At 42.0% G+C, this 17,203-nt stretch overlaps 1 protein-coding gene across 1 annotated transcript in view; it reads right to left on the bottom strand.

Annotated features, from left to right (window-relative positions):
* Positions 1 to 17,203, bottom strand: part of TTLL8 (tubulin tyrosine ligase like 8) — a 43,713-nt gene that overhangs the window by 5,045 nt on the left and 21,465 nt on the right. The window contains exons 9-12 of the mRNA XM_084810897.1: positions 12,619 to 12,799; positions 6,731 to 6,879; positions 4,832 to 5,078; positions 3,455 to 3,890 (exon numbers count right to left, since the gene is read on the bottom strand). Coding sequence (XP_084667023.1) covers positions 3,455 to 3,890; positions 4,832 to 5,078; positions 6,731 to 6,879; positions 12,619 to 12,799 — 1,013 coding nt within the window. The remainder of the gene's footprint in view (positions 1 to 3,454; positions 3,891 to 4,831; positions 5,079 to 6,730; positions 6,880 to 12,618; positions 12,800 to 17,203) is intronic.

Genomic DNA, 17,203 nt, shown 5'->3' with positions numbered 1-17,203 from the left:
CAATGACACCATTAACCTATAACAGCATGCCAAGATTTATGCCAAAACAATGACAGCATGCCGAAAGGGGCTAGGCCATTACCATCACAGCTGCTGGAGGGGGAGGCAGAATGGCGCCAGTAGTGTACTGGACCTACATAGGCCCTCACTGGCATGAGGACATGTCAATATGCTGTCCCCATCTTTTGTGCAAGCCTATGAAGCCCAGCATTTTGGAGAGGGGCTTTGTGGACCCGTGGCAGATTCTGGTGCTCCCCAATCATTATTTCAATATTTACATTTCAAGGGTTGTATCCAATGGTGTCATTCTACTAGCCAAAGCTTCTCCTGCTTGCGAAAACTGTATTTATCCTTGCATGATTAAATAAAACCCAATAATCTGATTCTATTTATGCAATCTGATGCACATTGCATTGCACAAGCTGTTGCACAAGGTGTTCTGCAAATAGTTTCACAAGACATTGCACAAGATGTTGCCCAAGCTGTTCTGCAGAAGGCATTGCCCAACTCATTATAGCGTCATTAAATTAGGTATTGCTTGTGCTAGTTATGCTAGTTAGGGATTATATCAAACATTACACTAGCACAAAAATTACAACAGTCATAATGAGTCATATGAAGTCATAATGAGGTGTGCAAAGCCCTGTACAATGATTTGCAGAACAGCTTGCGGAATGTCTTGTGCAATAGCATGTACAACAGCTTGCACAAGCAGTATCAAAGTATTGCATTTGACACTTGTGCAAAGATAAGAACAGCATTTTCGCAAGCAGTAGAAGTTTTGTGCTAGCAGAATGACACCACTGGATACAACCCAAAGCCAGAACTCAAACATAAGCAAGATGAACTAGTGTGAAGCCCGTGTCACCATGCGCTCTAGTAATCTGAGAATGTTTGGATGAAAATATGTTTGGCCATTTCCCTTGTGACTGGAACAACTTTCAGGGGGCATTCACCCTAGAGTAATAAAGGAACTGGCAGAAGAACTCTCAGAACCACTGTCTATTATTGTTGAGAAACCATGGAGGACGGGTGCAGATGACTGGGGGAGGCTAATGTTGTCCCTATCTTCAAAAGGGGTAAAAAGGAGGGACCCGGGAACTACAGACCAGTCAGTCTGACATCAATCCCAGGGAAAATTCTGGAGCAGATTATAAAGCAATCCATCTGGAAGCACCTTGAAAACAATGCAGTGCTTACTCGAAGCCAACGTGGATTTGTCAAGAACAAATCCTGCCAGACGTATCTGATCTCAATTTTTGATCAAATAACCTCCCTTGTGGACTGTGGGAATGCTGTGGACATAATATACTTCGACTTCAGCAAAGCTTTCCACAAAGTGCCCCATGATATCCTGATGAGCAAACTAGCTCAAAGTGGGCTAGATGAAACAACGATCTGGTGGATCCACAGTTGGCTACAGAATTGGACTCAAAGAGTGCTTCTCAATGGGACCTTCTCAAACTGGGGAGAGGTAACGAGTGGGGTACCGCAGGGCTCAGTCCTGGGCCCAGTGCTCTTCAACATTTGTATTAATGACTTGGAGGAGGAGGTGCAGGGAATGCTGATCAAATTTGCAGATGACACAAAATTGGGAGGGATAGCTAATACTTTGGAAGACAGAAACAAAATTCAAAGTGATCTTGACAGACTGGAGAGCTCTGGGCAGAAAACAACAGAAATAAATTTAAGAGGGATAAATGCCAAGTTCTGCACCTTGAAACCAAATGCACAGTTACAAGATGGGGGATACGTGGCTCAACAACACTACAAGGGAGAAGGATCTTGGAATTGTTGTAGATCACAAGCTGAATATGAGCCAACAATGTGATGTGGCTGCAAAAAAGGCAAATGCTATTTTGGGCTGCATTCATAGAAGCATCGCTTCCAAATCCCGGGAAGTACTAGTTCCCCTCTACTCAGCACTGGTAAGGTCTCATCTGGAGTATTGTGTCCAGTTCTGGGCACTGCACTTTAAGAAGGATGCAGACAAACTGGAGAGGGTTCAGAGGAAGGCAACAAAGATGATCAGAGGACTGGAAACAAAGCCCTATGAAGAGAGATTGAAAGAACTGAGCATGTTTAGCCTTGAGAAGAGAAGACTGAGGGGTGATATGATAGCGCTCTTCCAGTACTTGAAAGGTTGTCACAGAGAGGAGGGCTAGGATCTCTTGTCGATCATCCCAGAATGCAGGACACAGAATAATGGGCTCAAGTTACAGGAAGCCAGATTCTGGCTGAACATCAGGAAAAACTTCCTGACTGTTAGAGCAATACGACAATGGAACCAATTACCTAGGGAGGTAGTGGGCTCTCCCACACTGGAGGCATTCAAGATGAGGCTAGACAGGCATCTATCGGGGATGCTCTGACTTAGATTCCTGCACTGAGCAGGGGGTTGGACTCGATGGTCTTGTAAGCCCCTTCCAACCCTACTATTCTATGATTCTATGATTTCCTTCTTTACCTTCCTCTTCCTCTCTCAACTTTCCAGTTATGTCCCACATCAGCTTCCCTTCAACAAGCACTCCAATAATACAACTTCTTCCTACTGCATTAAAGCAAGCTTCCCCCTGCCATTCCAAATGCGGTCTTCCAATTCACCTCCGTCCCTCTCATTCACCCATACAGTTTCCCTCATTCGAGTAAGAACCCCCTCCCATTACATGAAAGCATAGAAAGACCCATCCCTTCTCTGTTGTAAGGAAAAGCTTGTGTTCCAAGCCCCCACACAAGAACCCCACCTTCACCTGGCCTGAAAAACAAAAGGTGAGATGGGTGAGAAGAAAAAACACCCCCTTTCCTCCCTTACCTGCCCTGAGCCAGCACCATCCAATATGGGAGCAGTCTTGCACCATGCCACTCCTGATGTGTCACCCTGTCCACTAACCCCCTCTCTCGCACACACATATACACACAAATATACAAACCCTACCTGCACATAGGACATCATGGGAGGAGCAGCAGCAGAAGCCCCTCCCTCCTCACCCTCTGATTCGTCCCATTCAGAACAATGCAGTTCAAGGTGGGGAGCATGGCCATTGCCCCTAGCAACTACCCCGAGGCCTAGCAGTGCCCTGTGAAGCCTGCCTGTGAAGCAAAATGAATAAAAGCAAACCCAAACAAAAACAGAAAAAAGGAAACCAGGAAGATACAAGTAATGGAGGTCAAAAACACGTGATGTCAGAACAGGCACTGTTTGGTGCAAAGCAAATAAACCGGCACTGAACAGTAGAGCAATAGGAGACTGGCGTGGAGCAAATAAACATACTGTTTTGCTATTAAAGCTTGAGCTTTTAACTTTTTTGAAGTTTTAAAATTTTCTTCATGTCTATACTGCTCAAGCTTCAGTTGAAAAAAAATATAAATAAGCATTACACTACTGTACTTTTATATAGATATTTGAATACCTTGAATGCCATTTGATTAGAAAACAAAACTGAATGATTTTTACCTGTCTCCAGAGAAGTTCAAAACTTCCAGTGTCACAGTTTCTGTCAAGCTTCCTGTCAATAACTACCTTGATTGTGTCTTCTTGAACCCGAGCACATAGGTCTGATGTAATTGGAGTAGAAGGATACATGGTTGGACTACTATTGATTTCAATCAACCAAGGTTTAAAGTCATTTCCAAGAATGAAATCTGCTCCATAGAGTTCAAAACTGCCTCTCCGTGGTTCAACTTGGTCTTGAGCCATCTTCATTGTATAGATTAAGATTTTTTTCATGGATGGATAAATAACATTGCGCCAGACATGGCCAAGGCCTCTCTTTTGCAAATAGTCTTGGAATTTGCTGCTTGTCCACATGTTGTGATATGGCAACTGCGAACTGCGGTCTGGTGCATTCTTGTAATTTTTCTGGATGGAATTATTGCAAAGGTGAATGGAGCTGTGAACATGAATAACTCTTGTAAAACAGGTGGCAATGACATAGACAATGCTAATAATTTTTGTAAAACAAAAAATGCAAGAAAATGTGTATGAATTATACATTGCACTTGCTTTAAAAACCTTGAGATAATAAGTGCAAACGAAATAATGCTGGGCACCATTGATTCTCATTAAAAACCAATAGATCATACATATTTTAAAGTTACTTTGTGATATAATGTAAAAGAAGGGATGGGGGGTAGCATTGCACCTGAGAAGACTACAGGATGCATCTTCAGTTCCCAGTTATCTGCATTAGTTTCTTATGGGTTTTCTTGTTGGTATATGACTGGCACAATTTCCCCCTCAACCAAAATGAATAACGTTCATGTGCTTTTAAACTCTATGCCTGTGACATGAGAATTAACAGACAGCAAAAATGGACTTTGAGAGCCCTTACAGTTGCAAAGAGACTCGCACTTTATGTTTTGAAAGATGAACACCCACCACACATCATTCAATGGTCTGAAGATCTTACTGCTCTCTCTACATTTGAATGTGTATCTTAGAGTCGTCAATCTCATTTGGATGCTTATTGAGATATATGGACTGCCTATATTAAGGTACACATTTGAAATAGAACTGCTGAATTTTCTTTTTCTTCATTAATGAAATCTCAGACTCCTCCATCTATCAGGTGTGCAATCCTCTAAATAACTAAACACCCCTTAATGCAATAAGCTAGAACGAGAGCATCCTCACACATTGGCTTCACTGGTGCTGTAGTAGTTCCATAGTGCCAGTGGTGTAACAGGCAAAATCAAGAATCTCTCACAACTATTTCAAGTGAATAATTCCTACAAAAGACATTATCCATACACATGCACACATTCATGTTTCTATGTTGTTATGACCTATGGTCACCCAATAAAAATGTTATTATGGTATACTATGAATTACCTGTGCAGATTGTCTAAGGAGAAACGCTGAGTGGAAAATCTCAGATAGCTTTCTTTGTAGAACCAGATCGTCAGGGGGTTCCAGTCTGTCACAAGAAACCACTGTCTAATATCAAACTTTGTATCATAAATCAGTAGTGGTGTCTCAATATACTTTTGGATGACCCACTTATGATCCTTTATTGGAAATTGTTCAGTTGGTTCAACTAGTTTCAAGATATCATCCAGTCGGTTCTTGCATACTATTTCTGGAAGAGAAAAATACAGGAGAATAAAAACGTTAATGTCAATACCCACGTTCAACATAATGATAAGCCAGAATTGCTGAGAATTTTGTCTTAACATTCACTAGCAGACCTGGCTTCACATGGATGGGAATAGCCTTACGTTGATTTACTGAAGCCTTCAAGCAAACTTAACAGTTGTCAGAGTTGGACACATTGTGCCCATCCCATCTGAGTGAATCTATGCCCACTGACAACCCTAGGCACAGCCCCTGCCATGGCACATCCCTATAGCCCCCTGAGGGAGGGATCTGTCCCTGAGGGGAGCTGCCCCACAGCCAGGGGAGAAACGATCAGAACTACTGATCGTTTGGTGGTTTCCCAGCTTTTGTAAAGTTTTGCCCCCATTCTAAAAGGTTGAAATGCCTCCCCCAATGCTTTATTACTGGTAGTAAGAGCTCTAAGCTAAAATATGCTGGTATTTGGGGACCTGCCCCTTTGCCTTTGGCCCTGCAAGGAGGTCAGATCAGTCCATCCTAAAGGAAATCAACCCTGAGTGCTCATTGGAAGGACAGATACTGCAGCTGAAGCTCAAATATTTTGGCCACCTAATGCGAAGAGAAAACTCCCTGGAAAAGACCCTGATGCTGGGAAAGATTGAAGGCAAAAGGAGAAGGGGACGGCAGAGGATGAGATGGCTAGATAGCATCACCGATGCAATGAGTATGAACTTGAGCACGCCCCGGGAGAGAGCGCAGGACAGGAAGGCCTGGCGTGCGATGGTCCATGGGGTCACGAAGAGTCGGACACGACTGAACGACTGAACAACAACAACAACCACTGGAATGCGGCCCCGGAAAGTTTCTCCAAAATGGAATTCAGCCCTCAAGCTGAAAGAGGTTCTTCACTCTTGGATTAAACTAATTAGAAATTAACAAGGAAGCAAAAGCCTCCTGTAATGTCTGAACCCAGATCCTGGCTCGTCACTCCAACAAACCAGGAATGGGAAACCAATTTCAAAGTTCATACCCTGGCTTCATACCCTGGATTGCTAAAGAAGTGACAAGCCAGGAGTCTGGATTTGGATGTAGCGCAAAGCTTTTGCTCCCTCATTAGTTTCTGGTCATTTTCTGGTTAGTTCTTGATTCTAATGTGTAAAATTACACACAACATATGGCTTCATAGGCTTACTTTTTATTTATTAAGGAGTTTTGTATCCTATTCTCCAGCAACAGCCTCCCAGAAAGGCTACTGTTCTTCTAAAGCAATAGAAGAAATTGTAGGCTTAAAAGCAACTTAAAAAAAAAAGCCAGAAAATTTTCCTAAGAGAATTACTCCAAAGAGTGGGGGAAATGTTTTATTGACCTCTTTGAAACAACACCATTAATATTATGAATAAACTTTTAAGAGAATGGAAACAGCTTAACAATTTACTTCCTTAAACAAAGAACATTGACCGAACATTGCAGCAATGTACAGAGGGGTAGGTAGATCTTCATTCATAACAACAGAACTAGTCAGTATCTACTAGAACCAGTAACCGCTCAATATTACAAAACCAGTAATTGCTGTCTCCATTATTTCTCTTTAGCACGTATTTAAGAAATGGGCAACTTTCCCCACATTTACTATGTAGTAAACTGGTTTTCTGTATTCACCAAAAACAGTAGTCCTACCTCTGCCACGGGATTTTGCTCCAGGTTTAATAATCCAGATGTTCCGGAGACCATCAATATCTTGCTGCGGGTTTGCTAGCATAATTTTGTGCAAAATGTTTTGACAGTGAGCGAAATAACTGTCTGCATTACAAATCACGGCACCCTCACTGCAAACAACAAAGATGTTTAAACTACCATATAAGAAACATTTTATGAACATTGCCTGCAACTACAGATAAAAGCATGATTGTGTCAATATAACAGTAGATCTTTTAAGGGGTGAGGGAATTGTGCTGTATAACAAGACCTTTTTCAAGGGGTGGGGGAATTGCCCCAGGCCAGGCCTTATACGGGGGAGGGGGGTGCTACATCAGCATTGAAACACAGAAATGGAATGGAAAGGCTAAAGTCTAGGTTCTATATTCAGTGTTCTTATACCCAGTATTCTGTTATAAGCTTCTCCTTTTTTTAATCGAATAGCGGTGGATGGTTTATGCAGCATTGGCCATAAGGCAGCATGACTGTCATTTGTAGCATAAGAACATAAGAAAAGCCATGCAGGTTCAGACCAAGGGTCCATCTAGTCCAGCATTCTGTTCACACAGTGGCCAACCAGCTGCCCACGGGAAACCCACAAGCATATATTTATATATCCAGTACATGACCAGTAGGAAAAGGTATCTGTAGTAAGCACATGTTATATGTCAAAGTACTAAAATTATGTTTACAGGGCCTTTAGGTATTTCATGGAAACACTAAATTGCCATTTGCAGGAAGAAAAGGAAAGGAAAGTTACCTATATTTATTTGAGAATAAAATGATAATTGTAAATCTAAACACATTTTTAAAACAATGCTATCTTTAAATGTTTTAACTGACTGGATACTTTTCGTTCAGCTGTTGAGTGAAAATGTAACTCCAGGACAGGAGTAATTTCAGTACTTTGGATTTGCCCTGAGGGCTATTTACTGGGTCATGTTGACTTTACTGGAGGGAAGTGCTCTTGTCTTGCTGTTTTACCTGTACATTACAACATATAGCCCATTATAACTATTTCCAGAGGGGTAGCTGTGTTAGTTGGTGTTGCAGCAGAAATGACAGAGTCTTGTGACATCTTAAAGACTAAAAACGTCATTACAGCATAAGTTTTCATGGACCAGAGTCCATTTCATCACTTGCATCTGATAAGAATGTAAGAACAGCATTGCTGGACACGTCCCACAGTGTCCAGTCAGATCCCTATGGGAAGTCCAGACGCAGGACATGAGGGCACCAGTCCACTGCCACTGTGCTTTCAAAGCAACTCTGTTTCAGAGGCACACTGCCTCTGATCCTGGAGGTAGCAAACGGCCATCATACTAGTAGCCAGCCTTATCCTTCTGCAATTTGTCTTAGCCTCTTTTAAAGCCATCTAAGCTATTAGCCTTCACTACATGCTGGGAAAGTGAATTCCATAGCTCAGCTATGCCCTGTGTGAAGAAGTACTTCCTTTTATCTGTCCTAAATCTCTCACCATTCAGCTTCATTGGCTGTCCCTGAGTTCTAGTATTGTGAGACATGAAGAAAATGTCACTCTAACCACTTTCCCTGCATCATGCATAACTTTATACACCCCGAACCCTTCTTGGGAATATTGCAACCTCACCTGCAAGTTACAGGAAGAGGGCAGTGTTGCAATTAGCTAGTTAATGCATGGGAATTTGGGGCATAGCTAGCCTTAGGTTCTCTATAGCCTTCAATGTGGTTTCCTGCTCCTCTCCCCCCCTCCCGTCTCTCTCTCTCGGACCTCCATTGCTGGGAGCACATGTGTTTGCCCTCTCTCCTGCCAGTGTTATAAAACACAAAGAAATGGACTGAACAAACGTTGTCTGAAACTATTTGCTGTACCTGCATTTTTATGCAAGAAAATGTGAGTAAAGCATTTTGCCTTTTCTTCACTAAAGAAGGGTGTAGTCTCCTTTTTTTAGCCTTTGTGTGCATGTGGGACTGGTAAACGCTCATTCTGTTCTGCCTTCTGTTTTTCTATGCTAATTGCATTTTTAACAGGAGGCACCAATACCAAATAATTCTCATCAACACTTACTCATAATTTTTCTAAGCTAAAAAGCCCCAAACATTGTAACCTTTCCTCATAGGGGAGATGCACCAGTTCCCTGATCATTTTGGTTGCCCTTTTTTGCACCTTTTTCAGGTCTACAATATCCATTTTGAGGTGAGACAACAAGAACTATTTACATAGTACTTCAAGGGTGGTTGCACCATAGATTTGTGTAAGGGCATTACAATATTGGCAGTTTTATTTTCAATCCCTTTCCTAATTATACCTATCATAGAGTTGTCTTTTTCACAGACACTGCACACTGGGTCACCGTTTTCATTGAGCTATATCTACCACAGCTCCAAAATATCTTTCTTGGTCAGTCACTGCCAGCTCAGCTCCCATGAGTGTACATGTCAAGTTAGGATTTTTGCCCCAATGTGTATCACTTTACACTTGTTTACAATTAATTTCATTTGCCATTTTCTTTCTCATTCAACCAGTTTGGAGAGATATTTTTGAGCGCTTTGCAATCCCTTGTTTTTACCACCCTGAATAATTTGGCGTCATCCTCAAACTTGGCCACCTTACTGCTCATCCCTAACTCCAGAACATTTATGAACAAATTAAAAAGCACCTGTTCCAATACAGATCCTTGGGAAACCCTACTTCTAACACCCCTCCATTGTAAGAACTGACTATTTATTCCTACTCCCTTCATCCTGTTCTTTAACCAGTGACCAATCCCAAAGAGCACCCATCCACTTATCCCATTATCCCTCTTATCCTATGACAGCTAAGTTTTGTTCAGGAACCTTTGGTGAAGGACTTCATCAAGAGCCTTTTGGAAGTCCAAGTATCACTATCCACTTGCTTGCTGGCCCTCTCAAAGAGCTCTAAAAGGTATGTGAGACGGGACTTACCTTTGCAAAGCCATCTTGACTCTTCTTCAGCAAAACCTGTCTTTCTATATGCTTCATAATTTCATGTTTAATAACACTTTCCACCAATTTACCTGGAACAGACATTAAGCTAACTGGCCTGATGAAGTGGACTCTAGTCCATGATAGCTTATGTCACAGTAAATGTGTTTCTTTTTAAGTTTAAGGTGCCACAAGACTCTCTTTTGAAAGCCAATTAAATACTATCGTCCTCCTCTTCCCTACACTCTAGCACAGGCTGTTAGCTTTACTGAAAGTATGGCTGGAGGGCAGGGTGATTACCCCAGGCAATAGTAGCAAGGAATTCTTACTTTCCTGACAGGCAAGGTTGCTAGCTTCCCCCACCCTACCCTAGAATCACACTAAGTTGAAGCCCGAAAACCACTAAACAGTGGAGAAAATCACCAAACTCCAATATGGGGTGGCAATGTTCTTTTGCTGTGAATTAACTAATATAAACGCACATGAGAAACACAAATTGTAGGTGATGGCTGGTTAAATTAGCTACTCCTTAGCAACAAAAATAACAACTGATCCACACTCACTCACTCACTGGCTGGGTTCAGACGACAAGTTCGGGAGCAACCCACAGTGGGTTAGCATGTTGTGTAGAAGGTGTTTTTCCCGCCCATGATTGGTAAGTTACTCACCCTCATTCCCCATCTCTGCAGAGTGGGTACGGGGCCCTGGAGTGGCTTACCATGTCATCTGTCAGGCGCTCTATAGGTAAATTTGGCCACTCTGTGGATAAATCATGGCAACCATAGAGACGGCCACCTAGAGCCCCTGGAAGTTCCGGTGATGCTCAAGCCCACACAGCCGAACTCTATGGTCATGGTTGTGTAGCGACAGCAGAAGCGGCTGGCGCAACCCTGTTCCTGCTGCAGAGGCCACTGGAATACATGGCCGCAGTGGTGGGAGGATGATGAGGGAACCACGGAGCGGGGAAGGGTAAAGGAACCACGATCCTCTGTGTGGTTCTGTGGTCATGTTGGGGCATGCACTTCATGGTTCCCTTACCCCTCCTTGTAGCGTGGTTCTGCTACCCACCATCCCACTGTGATCGTGTGAACAGGCCCACGCTCTCTCTCTTCTTTGCCTTTGCTAGGAGGGATCAAGTGACCAGGCTAGAAGGTGTCAGAGATCACTCCGTGATCAACTCTGACATCAGATGTTTCTGACTTAGATCCTGCCTAGGTTCTTATTGACCAACCGCTGCCTTTGCCTATGAGTCTCCCTGGGGGTTTCAAAATCAGGTATGCAAGAGGGAATCATAGGTCAGAGGTAGAGCACACAGAAAGTCCCAGGTTCAATCTCTGATGTGAAAGACCTCTGCCTGGAAAGACACTGCCAGTCAGAGTAAACAGTCTGGGCTAGATGGACAAATAGACTGTTATATAAGGCAGTTTCCCATGATTTCTATGTGCTGGTGGCCCAGAACTCACTAAATTCAATACCAATGTAGAGTCTAATCATGAGTCAAATATATAGGCAGAACATCCTGTCACCTTTCTTTATGCAGATAGAGATTTTTCATTCAGAAATTACTGAAGGAATACAAAATTTGTACATTGGCAGAGGGTCTGAATATTTTCAGAATATTGATTCTGATTTTTTTTAAATTATTTGTATATCTAGATTTTCATTTTCATTCTCTCTCTCACACACACACACAGAGAGAGAGAGAGAGAACAACATGGAGTATAGTAAGAAGTAAGGGGAGCCTCTAATAAGTTTGTAGCTTCTGGGAGATCTCAGAGTCTTAAAGGGGGCCTCCATTTCTGCTCTAATAAAGAGGGTCAAATCCTGAGAGAACTAAAATTGTATTCTCCCAACATAGTTTTCCAACATACATTCACAGGATTATATCCTTGGGCACCATTTTAATTACTCTAGGATACCTATAGACTCCTGGATGCATATTCCCAATCACTAATCTGGATTAAAATTCTGCTTTCACCCAGAGACACACGCTGAAAGAATGAAGCTACCATGGACAGCATGCATTCAAAGCTGTTAAGAGGTAACTCATGTTGACTAATATTGAGTATGTGCCTGCATTTTCTGCATTGTGTGCCTCCTCACTTTTGAAAGCCAGTATTTTTTAATACATTTGTAATGTAATCATTTTTAATTTAGTCATTAATTAATTAATTAATTAATTACATTTCTATACCGTCCAATAGTTGAAGCTAATAAATGGTATCTCCATAGCTCCGTGTCTAGCTACTATTTATTAGGGCTGAAATATTTAATCGATTAATCAAACTAATTGATTAAAGACGTTTTATCACCTAAAAAGTTGCTCCAGTTCATTGGACAAGATATTTTTAAAACAAAATTATTATTTTAAAATACAAGAATGACTGTCTTCTTCGTTCATTGATTGTAAGCCGCTGCGGGAGCCTTTTTTGGCTGAGGAGTGGGATAAAAATACAATAAATAAATGAATAAATAAACTTGTAGGTGACATGAATGCTCTTAGAAGAAGCGTTACCCAGTCCCCCACACAGGAAGCAACACCTCTTCTAAAATGATGCCTGTGGCAATGTGCATATATATCTTTTTTTTTAAATAAAGAGAATGTCTTGCCTCAGAACTATAGTTTTATTCATATACAAATTTAAGTGATTGAGTAAAACACATATCATAAATCAGGCGATAACCCTACTGCTTAAATTCAAGATGTGTGATTTGCATTGACTAAAGGCACAATACTAAGCATGTTTTAGACAGAAAAGTGGCCTACATGCTTGCTAGGGCATGCTACGAGTTGTAAGCTTTTTTTCTGTCTAAACTTGCGTAGGGTAGCACCCTAAATCTCTTTTCCCAAAAGTAAGGCACATAAAATTAGGGACAGAGACAAAGGGGTGATGCTTTGTCTGAATATTCCAGTATCACAGTTAGATGCAGAAGTGAAGACTTACTGAATGAGAGCGTAGTACTGTTCAATTAATTGATTCCATTCTCTGTCCGAAAGTACCGGAGTACTGTCTACATCTGTGTCGATGTCGTCATGTTCAGTTTGCTCAAGATAGGTTTCGCACACCTTGCAAGCCATTTCTACTACTTCTCCAGGAAGCTCCTTAACTTGATCTACCTCAGGATCTATGAAATCCAAAGCAAAGTACTTATCAGTGATGTGCACTCTTTCCACAGTTAAAACTTCCTCCAGTCAAGATTCCTTTGGTAAGGGCCCTGTTAGGAGAGCTGTAGCTCCCCTCAGCAGAAGTGCAATAAACAGCAGAAAAACTATGAATGGTGGTATGTAAAAGTGTATCTGCTGTTTCCATAACATGCAAACAGTCCCAAGTGGAGATATTTTCATAAAGCAAAAATGGAATTGTTACATAGGACATCCATTAATCTTACTTTCTGCAAGCATAGATATATATTTCTGACTACTACTGGAAATAGCCTTCCCATACTCCCCATTTGCCACGTGGTCATCTGTCCCAGGCTAATTTTTCTCCTTGAAATAGCAGTCATGGAGGAGGGGACAGCCCAGATCAGGGCCATGACACATTGGAAGCGGGGAGTGACCCTTTTCCCTGTGCCTTTTTCTGCCACAAATACCCCCCAGAGGTGCAGTTTGCTGCAATGGCAATTTCTAGGGCAAACTGTAATTTTGAGGGACAATTTTCAGGGGTCGAACAGTAGAAGGAATCTGTCAAATCCCTTCTCCTCGTGCAGCAATCCCAGTCAGAATCAGGCGCTGGGATAGACAATCCTGCAGCAAAAACACGCCTTTATTGCCTTCCGCTTTCCATCCTAAGTTTTTATTTTTAGATATACAAATGTCCCATTTTGATAGTTTTCTCAGAATTTAATCTTGGAGTATGCATTTACCAAATTTCACATTTTATGAGATTACACTTAATTTTTTATGTAATTGTAAACTGCAGAAAAGGCAGAGTGTGTGTGTGTGTGTGTGTGTGTATATGTGTGATTAAATAAATAAATAAATAAATGAAGACAAATATCCATGTTATTATATATATGCTCCAAAGTTTTGAACAGTAACATCTCTTACGTTATTCTAACCAAAGCTGTGTCAAAACTGCTCTTACCGTTTTGGCTCTTTTTCGCTTTTTTCTGAAACTGCCACCACCTTTTTGATCTTTTTTGCGCTCTTTTTCGAAAATGTTGGATGTGTTTTGCTGTTTTAAAAAGATGTGTTGCCATTATGCAATGACATCATCACACAGAAACAGTATCTGCAGCATTTAAAAAAGAAAACACCCTGCCTCCGCAGCAGCAGAAGAGGCAGAACATGCAAAGTAGCCCAGGAGTATTTTTGTGGAATTTTTGCAAGAAAGACCAGAATGTGAGGAAGAACTGAGAACAAAGCATGAACTGTATTACTTGTCGTGAGCAGTGAAACACGCATTCTGAGCATTTGGAATTGCACTTGCAATGTAATCTTGCAAGAAAGGGGAAGAACTTGAGAGACAACTGAGAAAGCATGATAGGAACTGTAGCATTTGTGGTGAGCGCTAAAGCACAAAAAATAGCTAAATGGCACTTGACTCATTTGTTTAAAAGTCTGTAAGAAAACTAGACCAAAAAAAATGTTCCAACAAAAAAATTCTTTTCTTCTGAAACCAATACTTTTATACCAATACAAACTAATGAAATTTCATTTCACCCCCAATCTTCATTATTTATGCATGAATAAGCCAGTTAAAAATATTTTTAAGAGCAAAGGAGCCACTTGTGTGGTGTGCAGAAGAAAACCCATCATTGGGCTGGAGGGTTTTTTTTACCAGTTTTCACTGGCACAAATCCCACAGCAAACAAGGCTTCAACTGGAAATGTAACCACCTCAGCAATAGTTGCAGTGAACGGTAGTTTAAAATAAATATGCCCCAAATTCAAGCATGGCGAATGGAATGGAGGGTAATGGCTAATGGAAGGGGTATATTTGTGGGGGGCCAAACTGCACCACCACAGCTCCTACTGTTGATTAGCAGCAAGTGACCACAATATTTCTTTCCCCAAAGCCCTGATGATTGACTCTATATGGCAATATAGTAGTGCTCTTAGAGAGGCATGGGGAGAAGGCGGGGATGGAGGTAGTCACTCACTAGGAGAAACACTGGGTTTCCTCTTCCCAAATTTCACCAACCTCACCTTCCCTTTCTCCCCACACACACCTGAATAACATGTATGATCACTTCTGTAAGATATGAAGCATCTGTAAGATATGAAGATGTGTAGCTCAACCTCCCAAAAGTATGCCTAATCTATTAGTGGATGGCTTATTGTTGGAGCTCTGTTGGGTGGGTGAGCAACAGAGAGGAAAAAATAGGGGAAATGTAGGAGTGCAGATATCAATTATATTGGATATTAAATGCCTGAGACCCCCTTCTAGAAACATCCAAGACAGATGTTTCTAAAAAAGCTTATAGAATAGTGGAATTTTCAGTCAAAGCCTACTGTTTCATCCAAATCTATTGTTTACTCAAAGCTGGTGATTGCATCCCACAGACAAAATTTTACTCTCTGCTCTAGTTAGGTTTTTGTTTTAGCTTTGGGATAATCAGTAAAGATACATTTCTTGCTTAATTAAACTCTCACAAAAGAAGACATAAATAAATTGTGAAACCTCATGACCTCCCAAATGTTCTATGAACCTGGGGAGACTGAGGGAAGAATAAAAAGTTTACAAGGAATTCTGTAGTTAAGCAAATTGAGTTGACTTGTAACATCATCTGGAATCCATCACTCCACCTAGAGACTATGAGTGCCCATCATGAACTCATCTCTGGATTAACTGTCCTTAATTCTTGTTTATGATTACTTGTTAGCCACCTCAATAAAACTAAAGCTACTTTAATCTGTGGAACAGTGTCTAGACATCTCTTGTTCTCCTTCACGAACTACTAAAATTGCAGAGCTGAGGCTCTGGGCATCTCGAGTCAGGTTTAAACCTGAATAGTGGCTTGTCTCATTGGTTGTGGGAGCTCAGGCAGTATATACCACTGAGAATGCTTCAGCTGTGTATAGTAGTCCATTGTACACATATAAATGGCTTCTTTAGATTATGGATAAAATGTATTAAAATGTCATGCTTTCAGTTTTAGCATGTGTATTTGTGTTTTCCTGTGGTTAACTCTGGTCTATAATGTATAGCAACAAATAATGGCTTGTAGGAAGAATGGAATCTCTGCAGTGGTAAGCAACCTGGTAGTCCTGTTTTGGACTACAACTCCCATCAATCCCAGGTAGCATGGCCAATGGTTGGGGATGATGGGACTTGTAGTCCAAAACATCTGGAGGGCGCTGGTTTGCGTATCTCTGGCATACACATATGCACACATTTATCCTATTGAAGTCAATCATCTCAAAGTGCAGAGGGGCTTATTGCTTGCATAATTATAGCATTCCCGGTCCAGTCCAGTCATGTACACTCAGCGTGTTCCCTGTCACTAAAGCAAATGGAGAGGCACGTTGAAGCTAGAACTTCATGTGTGCATCAAAGCACACACAGGACTTTGACTCAAGGCTATAACAACATTTAGGGTGCAGTCCTATGGGGATGGCCATAAGCCTCCGGACTTGGAGGCTTACAGCCATCCAACGCAGAGCATTAAGAACATAAGAAGAGCCATGCTGGATCAGACCAAGGGTCCATCTAGTTCAGCATTCTGTTTTCACGTGGCCGACCAGCTGTCGACCAGGAACCCACAAGTAGGACATGAGCGCAACAGCACCCTCCCACCTATGTTCCCCAGCAACTGGTGTACATAGGCTCACTGCCTCCTGTCCTGAAGGTAGCATTGCAGGCCTTCACCTCCGCACTCCTCCCTTTCTGCATTTGTGCTAGATGGATGTTTTCGCACATCTAGCTGAGGCATTGGGGAGAGGAGGAGGCTGGGGAAACCAGGGGATTCTCATAAGCCAGCCTCCCCAGTCCCCTCCTTCCCACAGGAACACCCCCTTTACCTTTCCTCCAAGGTCGCCTTTGCAACCTCAGAGAAGCAGCCAGTGCGGTTCTCTCCGCACCGCCTGTGAGGGGGAGAGGAGGGGACGGGGAGTTGGACTCCTGGGTCCAAGGGTCAGAGCGCTGTCTCCAGTCTCGGATCCAGGAATCTGAACTATCCTATGGCCCCCCCAGATGCTGTCTAGGGGCCATAGGATTGCTCTCCCTTTTATTTAATACAGTTATAAACTGCCTTTCTTCCAAAGCACCCAAGGCAGTTTACAATGTTAAAATGCTAAAGCAAATGAATTTCTCTCTCTCTCTCTCTCTCTTTCTCACGCACATGCACACATATGCACACACACACACACACAGACACGAACAACACAATTCTCTCAAGCTGAAAAGGACTCTTCAGCGGCTGATAGCATGAGCTCTCTGGTCTGGGCTTTTCCAATTCTGCCTTCCCATGGGGGACAGAGGCCTTAAATATCCCCTGGGAAGGCATGGCAGGGAGAGAATGTTTGGGGCAACTCCTCCCACACCTTCCCTTATTATTACTTTGGTTATGGAGTGCATTAATTTTT

The sequence above is a fragment of the Heloderma suspectum genome, chromosome 7, assembly GCF_057233095.1.
Source record: "Heloderma suspectum isolate Gila_16-S chromosome 7, 16-S_ref, whole genome shotgun sequence".
NCBI lineage: Eukaryota > Metazoa > Chordata > Lepidosauria > Squamata > Helodermatidae > Heloderma > Heloderma suspectum.
Note: the sequence above shows the minus strand (reverse complement) of the source record. Positions and strands in the feature narration are given on the sequence as shown.